The sequence below is a fragment of the Limulus polyphemus genome, unplaced genomic scaffold, assembly GCF_000517525.1.
Source record: "Limulus polyphemus unplaced genomic scaffold, Limulus_polyphemus-2.1.2 Scaffold1612, whole genome shotgun sequence".
Lineage (NCBI taxonomy): Eukaryota > Metazoa > Arthropoda > Merostomata > Xiphosura > Limulidae > Limulus > Limulus polyphemus.
The window spans coordinates 44,847-54,032 of NW_013667222.1; the positions used below are offsets into that span (position 1 = coordinate 44,847).

The 9,186-nt window shown below is 31.4% G+C and overlaps 1 protein-coding gene across 1 annotated transcript in view; it reads left to right on the top strand.

Moving 5' to 3' along the window:
- LOC106464294 overlaps nt 1–9,186 on the top strand; it is a gene marked incomplete at its 5' end in the record, with an annotated part of 46,169 nt that overhangs the window by 20,973 nt on the left and 16,010 nt on the right. The window contains one exon of the mRNA XM_022391992.1: nt 3,331–3,464. Coding sequence (XP_022247700.1) covers nt 3,331–3,464 — 134 coding nt within the window. The remainder of the gene's footprint in view (nt 1–3,330; nt 3,465–9,186) is intronic.

The window sequence follows — 9,186 nt, forward strand, 5'->3', positions numbered from 1 at the left end:
CATTATAATGCCCCCACGGCTGAAAGGGCGAGCATGTTTGGTGTGACGGGGATTCGAACCCACGACCTTCAGAATGCGAGTCGAGCGCCCCAACCACTGGCCATGCCGGGCCTCAAATATGGTCTAACGCAGGATTATCTCAAAAAATGAGACAATTTTTGTTTTAAAACTGAAAATATAGCTTAGGGTAAAATTTTTCAAATGTTGCTTGATACAAAAATATTGTTGATCTTGTTCCAGTCCTTTTTCTTTTTTCGTGCAAACGTACAAATTTTGAAATTTAACGTTTATATTGTATGGATTGGTTTATTATTTTTTACGTAACTTAAACAAGCGTTGTGTGCCTGCCTGCTAATGTAATAGTTTGTTACATAAGGACTATATGCACTAGACGTCCTTAATTTCATATTTATAGACTAGAGGGATGGCTGCTAATCAAACACACCTACCACTAACTCTTAGGCTAAACTAATCAAAAGTGGGAGTTAACCATCACTCTTACAACGCACCCACAGCCCAAAGTAGGATGCGCGATTTTGCGGCAACGGGACGTGATCATGAATTCTCGAATTCACAATCCGGCACGTAACATACCATGCCACACCCGGCACACCAAAAAAACATTGAGTTGTTATAAAGCCTGCAGGTGTTAACAGTGAACGTTGGAGTTGAATAATTGTTTGTACATAACTTGGAAAAAGTTTTAAAGCTTTTATAAAAAACATAAATGAAATTTAAAGAACGTTAAACGTTGGGAAAGGCGATTTCAAAATTACTAGTGAAATGATAGGAATGTCGAACACTGTGTCTGGAGTGTGAATCGGAGAATTCATTGTTTGCGATCCTTTGCGGTGAAAAAAATTGCTTCGTACTTTGAAGTCGAGATAGCCAAGATTTGACGGTGGGTGCTATTGACCGTCCTTCTAATATACCAGTTGAAAATTCAGGATGGCTATGCGCAGATATGTTTGTGTCGTTTTCGCGAAATTCTAAGAGATTGGTTGGTTGATAAGTACAAAGCTACAAAATAATATTCTCCAGGGTATTTCAGTGAATAATATTATCACCAGCTACACAAACGTTGTCAGTGTGTTTTTATTTGCCAACGCATAAAACTAAGCCAAACTGCTTTTGTAATTTAGTTATTTACAATCTCAACTGAATTATTTTACCATTCTTTGAAATGGATTAATGGCTTAAACACTCAAATCTTAGGACTTATATTCGACAATATTTTATCAGTGAAGTTATTTTAAAGCAAATTAAAAACCTCATAAAGGCTTTAAAATCAAACTTGTTAGTCTTACTAAATTTCTTTAACATTAAGCCTACCTCCTCAAACAATTATAAAATTATAGTGAGTTAAAGCTAATGTAACAGCGATAGCCTTTTTTATCTAATGCTGATCTCATCTTTCGTCGACTAAGATATTATTTCGTTATGGCATTTATAGGTACGAATGAACGTACGTATGAGTCTCACTGAGTAGTTTGGAAAATAGTTTATTGAAAATGATAACGTTTGATATCAAACACATTGCCTCAAGATCTAATTTCAAATAAAATCTATACTAATCTCAACTTAGAGTTAATGAAAGTTTGTGATAACAATGATCCTCTTGACTGTTTATAACAGCTACTTGACGTCTGTACGTTCAGTCAAAATAAACGTCAGTTCTATTTAGAATGTTTCAGGATAAGGATTTAAATAAATAATACCCACAAAAACGTGTGACCCTTCTGACTTCTAGTAATGATTCATGCACCCCTGTGTAAAGGTGTTTAATCTCATTCTGACTAAGAGAAACAAATAACATTGCGTTTCAGACACCTTTGTTTTATACAATTTGAGGACATAAAATATATTAGCTGCAATGCAAAGTTCGTTTTTACCAAAACTCTCACCAGGTGGAATAATCTTAAAATCATCGTATTTAGTATGTAAACCTGACACTGTACGTGATGTTGTATTATAAGACGCGTTTTTCCACCAATACATATACATTCAGCTGTATGATTCACATCTACACGACCAATTTGTTCATGTTGTGTTTATCGGTGTACTTGGTGATAGAAACCTACCTTCTTCGTTGGTAGTATTTACCTAACTCTTGTCTACCCGTCCGTTACGGGTACCAGCCTCTATAAAGTACATTTTCAGCAGACCTGGAGCTGCAAAGGATTCGATTTTAATGTAATCAATATACAGGTGATTTGTTTCGTGCTTTAAAATCTTACGTTATCTATCTTCGAGGAAGTGTTATATATAGGTCGGGGCGTATTGTAACTATTCTAATGACTATATATTGGAATTTATGCATGTAGATATGTGTATAAACATACATTTGCTTTCCTGTTTGTGTCTATCTAATGAAAAGCTTTCAATGATTTCCTTTCCATGGAGAATTTGTCCTAAATGAATCGTAAAAACGTATTTCACAATCACAATTACACGGTTTCGTTACGAATGTCAAGTAATTTCCACAGTTTCTTTTATCTGAAATTTCATATGGTGAAGGTTTCTCGTCCAAAGTTAGACTGTAAAAGTGTTTAACCTGATTGCTTTACATATTGTTTAATCACGGAACGTGTTGGAGACATCGAGTAATAGCCTGAAAAGACACATATTCCAAATTAAAATTTTCATTAGTGCAGATGAAGCGAAAAATTCTCGAGCATTTTGTTACCATTTGGCATAGAAATATTACACTTGGGGAAATAAACTGACTTTTAATGTAATTTATATGCATGTATTACTTACTGCTTACACGTATATATAAGTAAAATAATGTGATTTCATTTACCAGGTTTCCTTGAAAATTTGAAGTAAAACAAAATTGTTTCACCTAATGAAACTCCGCAATCATATCGTGCAAGACTTGGCAATTTAACATTGCGTCTTACTTTATATGCAATAGGAACAGGGAAATTCCGATATCTTAAAGAAAAAAAAAACGAAATATCAGAATTTTAACATTATTTGATTAAAAATATATAAATTGTTTTACAGCTTTAAACCTTCGTTAAGAGTATGCTAGGGATTATCTCACAGAAGTCTCCTTAAATCTTAATAAAATAATGAAATACGTTAAAACAAATATAAATCTGTATTTGAGGTTTGAAATAACTGTATACACTATTTTCTGTCTAAATCTTTGTCTCTGAAATCTTAACTAAATGTATGTTGTTTGATTGTTTTCTACAAATATTATATCAAAATACATTTTTGTTTGTTTCGTAAGCCACAAAATAATATATATTGCAGAAATACAATAATTTGTATTTCCATTTCTTTTGACCTTTAACCTAATTATCTCTCTTCATCTGCCAGTGCTACCAGAAGGAAAGCCTACAATTGATGGAATAGATGGAATGTATGAGATCGGGGATTACGTGAACCTGACCTGTGTATCTAAACCATCTAAACCAGCAGCAGTGTTGTCTTGGACAATTAACAGTCAACTGGTGGGTTAAAAACTCATTTCAATATCGCAGACAGAGTTACTGTAAAAGATACCAGTATAGAGTAGCTTTAGAATATATCAGTATAGAGGCACATTAGAAAATACCAGTATAGAGTAACTTTAGAATATATCAGTATAGAGGCACTTTATAAAATACCAGTATAAAGTAACTTTAGAAAATACCAGTATAGAGTAACTTTAGAATATATCAGCATAGAGGCACTTTATAAAATACCAGTATAAAGTAACTTTAGAATATATCGGTATAGAGTCACTTTAGAAAAGTCAGCATAGAGTCACTTTAGAAACGTCAGCATAGAGTCACTTTAGAAGCGTCAGCATAGAGTCACTTTAAATGAAGTATTCTTAGTTTTTTATGAACTATTACAATAGAAATAATCACTCTAGAAGGAGTTATTGTTGGTATATTATTTTGAGCTATTACAAGATAAGTTACTATTGTTCTTTTGTTCGATACTGTATCACCTGTAAAATTAAACAATAAACATACGTTTATAAAGTAGAAAAATACAAAGGCTCAACCATTCAAGAACTCAACAACTGATTATTACATCATTAGCTAATCTATAGTTACAAAATGTAACTGTTACTTAGCTCAGTACTTGCTGTAACTAACACAGATAACTGGATCATTCTAATCCTGCATATTAGAATGATTATGTTCCTATAATAATATGAGAAAAAAGACTATATAAATATTGAATGTGTTAAAAAAAGGTCCAATATTCTTCTCTGAGTTAGGGAAACTTGGGCTAAGAATAAATATATTTTTTATGCTTTGTGAAACTGAGGCATTTCCTTGAAATATTTATTGAACATCTGAAACAATTGAAAGGTTGTACGGAGGGTTAAGTATATTATATTAAAACGATTTTGTATCCTTAAATCGACAAGTCATACGACAACAACCGCCGAAATAAAGTCACGGTGAAACAGCATGTATCAAAACTATATTTTGATATTGTTTATGAGTTTCGTAGGTTGCGTGATTCCATCGAAAATTCATCGATTTTGGGAATGGCATGGAATAATCCTTTCTGAAGCAAACTATTCATACGCTCTGATCATAAAATGTGGTTAGATTGAAAATTTAGAATTTCTAACACTGCGATACCCTATGTAATTAAGGTATTAGAAAACAAGGGAATAAGGATCAATTTGAAGTAGCAGGACCATCCAGAAAGAGACCTGCAACAAGTTGCACCATAGCTGGGGCACCAATGTCCGGCGTTTTGTGACAGGTGAGAATCCAAGAACAGATAATTAGCAAAAGTCGTCCATTTACGCCCGCCAACAGCAAGAAACATAATTAAGAAGAATTTTCGTCTAGAAAAGAGACACAAGTCTAGTGTACACAAGTAAATTCTGTTCAGTCATCGCACACCTCAAACAATTGGAGAATGAAACGGGTATTTATGCTATTCCATACGGAAACATATCGTTCAAGTCCTCAAACGCAGCATCTATGGTTTTTGTGTGACTGAACTGATGAAACAGACGGTGGGAAATCGTCATCTTCGTACACTAGAGGAAATTTGGAAAGCAGTAGGGAGTAATGATGAGCTTTTGACATGACAGCCTTATAATGGAGCCTTTTGTCAAGATGCACGGTCGTCAGAGTATGATTGGATGTTACGACATGAACTTTACCGACGTGTTGAGACTAGAAAATCATTTTAATAAACCTACTCAACATTCGTATTGATATTTGTTAATTGAAGTCACGCATTGTCTCATGAACTTTAATAAAACCTATCATGTGCAACGTGTCTTTCTAATTAAGTTATTTTATATCTTATGATATTTTGTGCTTCTACAAATAGTGTATGATATAATATTATGTGTAATAACATATAAAATCATCTTGGAAGAAATTCATACGACTGTTCCAAGAGTAGGATAATATTTTATTATATAATATTTTAAACATAAATTTACTGGAGCTTCCGTTTGTTTATAAATGTGTTGCAATACTCAAAGGAGTTACTTTCAATGTTGTATTGTAGGAGATAATGGTGAAGAGAGGACTTTATACGCAATATTATTAACTTACAAATTTGTGTTGATTAACGTCTGTAATACAAGCAGTTAGATCTTCATGTGGTCTTTTGTTTATTTCATTAATTGCAAGAAAGAAATTATAAATAATTTCTTGAATACTTCTTCGAAAATGTTATCAATATTTTAATGAACAAAAACATATCAGTATTTTTGTATTGAATTTTATAAATATACATTATTAGTCTGATTTTTCTGTAAAATTACTCTTATACGAATGTGTTTATAACATATAGAAAACCTGTGTTCATGCCATCGAAACAGTAAAGGTATACCTACTGGAGATTTTGATTGATTTTCTCAAATGGAAGTCACGTGAATTTGTGTCCAATAACACAGCTTTACGGTTTATTCAGTTTTATGAACCATATTAATACCTGTTGTAATAACAAAACTAATATTAATTCCACCCTATGGTTTCTTTCTGTGCCTTATGGGTTTGCTCCTTTTAAAGTTCTAGCGTACTAAGTAATGATATTAAGAATTTCTTATTAGGTGTTAAATAGTTCTTGTGAGGCATTAAGTATTTCTTAATAGATAGTAAGTAGTTCTTGTCAAATTTTAATTAGATCCTGTGAGATATAAAGTATTTCTTATCAGACATTAAAGTATTTCTTGTCAGACATTAAGTATTTCTTATTAGATGTTAACTAGTTTTTGTCAGATATTAAGTAGTTCTTGTCAAATGTTAATTAGTTCTTGTCAGATATAAAATATTTCTTGTCAGACATTAAGTAGTTTTTATCAGATATTAAATGGTTTTTGTCACATATTAAGTAGTTCTTATCACATATTAAGTAGTTCTAAAACATATTAAAAAATGTATAATTTAAATGAAGACTGCATGTTGTTCAGTGTTGGAGAGTGCTGTTTGATGTGGAGGGTTTCTTTAATCATTAATTCCAGGTCAGTATTAGACTTGCAGATGATATAGAAATTTGATAGTATAGGTTGATGTCCTGTTTCTTCAATATGTTGGCATATAGAGGAAACACAGGGGTTACTCAATTTTTTTGCGTTTTTATGGAAACTCCCATATGTTCATAGGCTCTGACTTTTAAATGGCGTTTGGTTTTGCCAAAATAGGAGGCCTTACAGTCTCCACACGTGTAATGATAGACAAGCCAGGAACAATAAGAAATGGGGAGGAGATATTTAGTAGGGAAAAATTTTTATGCGAGATATGGATTTAAAAACTAATCTGAAATCCACTTGAGGGTAGTAACGACCAAGTATGCATTTAAGTTGATTTTTTAAGTTTAAGCTTTGTTTGCTAGTATAGAAAAGACACGAGTATATAGTAAGTATTTAGTTAATTAGTTCTTGTCAGATATAAAGTATTTCTTGTCAGACATTAAGTAGTTTTTATCACATATTAAATGGTTCTTGTCACATATAATTCCGAAACGTTTATCTATGTCCCCCTTTTTGTTAATAAACAATGTTGTATATCATAAGTGTCGTAATCTTGTTTATTATCAAACTTTGTTTTTCTTCTCAGTTCGTAATAAACAGTTATCTTTCTTATTTAACAAGCTGATTCTTAAGTCATATTAGTTTGATCTATACCTTAGTATTCACCAAAATATAATAGTATGTAGAACAGAAGATTTGACAATTTAGGATATGATAAATTATTTTAGTAAAATATTTCTGTATGTAGCGTTTCTCACAGAATCATACTACTGTCATTTAAATGTGGTAGGATATTAATTAACGTATACCATAGTTTAAGAAAAGCTGTTCTATGCCTCAATTATGATTATCATGTAGTTAGTTCTTTTTGTTGCTTTATGTTTAAAGGCTTTTGAATTAGGATGGTAAATTGGTTTCATCTGAAGCACACACCTGTACATGTGAAAATGAACTGATGTATAATTTCTGGCACCAATGAACAAATCACATTGTAGCAGTTACACCTTCAGGCATTTTGTTTAATTGATTAATTAAATAATAATAATAACAACTTACTGTCGGTTAAATCATAATGTAATAATTCTCTGGTAAACTTTAATTTCTAGAGTAATATAACCAGCTTCATAATCTTAAGTACTTTTTAGGCTATACTAAGTTTAATTACTACATATAGATTTGTGGTAAAACGTAATTATTACAAACTTACGTTAATTGTTAGCCCAGTTTATTAATTATGTAAAAATTATTCTATTACTGGTATTTGAGTCAAATACCTATCAGGTGGCTTGAATTTACAATTAGGAGTTAGTTTGAAATTAATAATAATAAAATAGTTTTAAACTTAATATATGAACTTAACTGTTTTAAGGAAATGGGAATGAATTAGAAATCAAAATTAGCTGTTCATTTACTGGTGAAATCTAGAAGTTAATTAGAGTTAAAACTAGTTTGTTTTAAATCAAACTAAGAGCTAGTTTTAAGTCAACTTGGGAGTTAATAATTATGCCAAAACTAGGATTTTGTAGTATGTGCAAACTGGGAGTTGATCTAAACATGAAACTAGGAATTTGTTTAAACTTAAACTCTGAAGATACTGTATCTCAAAACTAGTGTTGGTTTTATGTTTACCAAACAGTTGATGTATACAAAACATTTGTAGTTGGTTTAAAATGAAACTGGGAATTTGTGTAAAATCAGAACTAACTGCTGGTTTAAGCTTAAAATTAGGAATCACTTATAAATCAAAACTAATATTTAGTTGGTATATAAGACTTGAAACTGTTTTTTTATGTTTAAGAAGTTAAGTTGATTTGAATTAAGCTAGAAGTTTGCGTTTGATGACAAAACCTACGAAATGATTTGATGTCAAAATAACCAGTTGTTTTTATTCGAAAACCCAGGAAGTGGGCTCATGTCAAAACTTACAAAAGTTACTTTGAATTCAAGCTAAGGATATGAAATCAAAATCAGCAGTTGGATTGAATTATAGTAGTATAGATATGATGGAAACAATATATACAATGCTTTGGTGATACTTACAGATATTGTTACTTTACACAAATTATCTTTGCAGGGTTTTGATAATTTAACAATAAAATAAAAATTAGTCGCTATTAAAAGCAACTATACGTGTCAAAATATCTGATCTGATATGGAAAGTTATCAACACAGTTTTAATAAATAAATTATCACTTTAGTTCCATACCTCAACACTGTGCATGTTAAAACTTTAGTTCCATACCTCAACGCTATACACGTTAGAACTTTAATAAATAAATTATCACTTTAGTTCCATACCTTAACACTGTGCATGTTAGAACTTTAGTTCCATACCTCAACGCTATACACGTTAGAATTTTAATAAATAAATTATCACTTTAGTTCCATACCTTAACACTGTGCATGTTAGAACTTTAGTTCCATACCTCAACACTATACACATTAGAACTTTAATAAATAGGTTATCACTTTAGTTCCATACCTTAACACTATGCATGTTAGAACTTTAGTTCCATACCTCAACACTATACACGTTAGAACTTTAATAAATAGGTTATCACTTTAGTTCCATACCTTAACACTGTGCATGTTAGAACTTTAGTTCCATACCTCAACATTGTACATGTTAGAACTTTAATAAATAGGTTATCACTTTAGTTCCATACCTTAACACTGTGCATGTTAGAACTTTAGTTCCTTATTTCAACACTGTACATGTTAGAACTTTA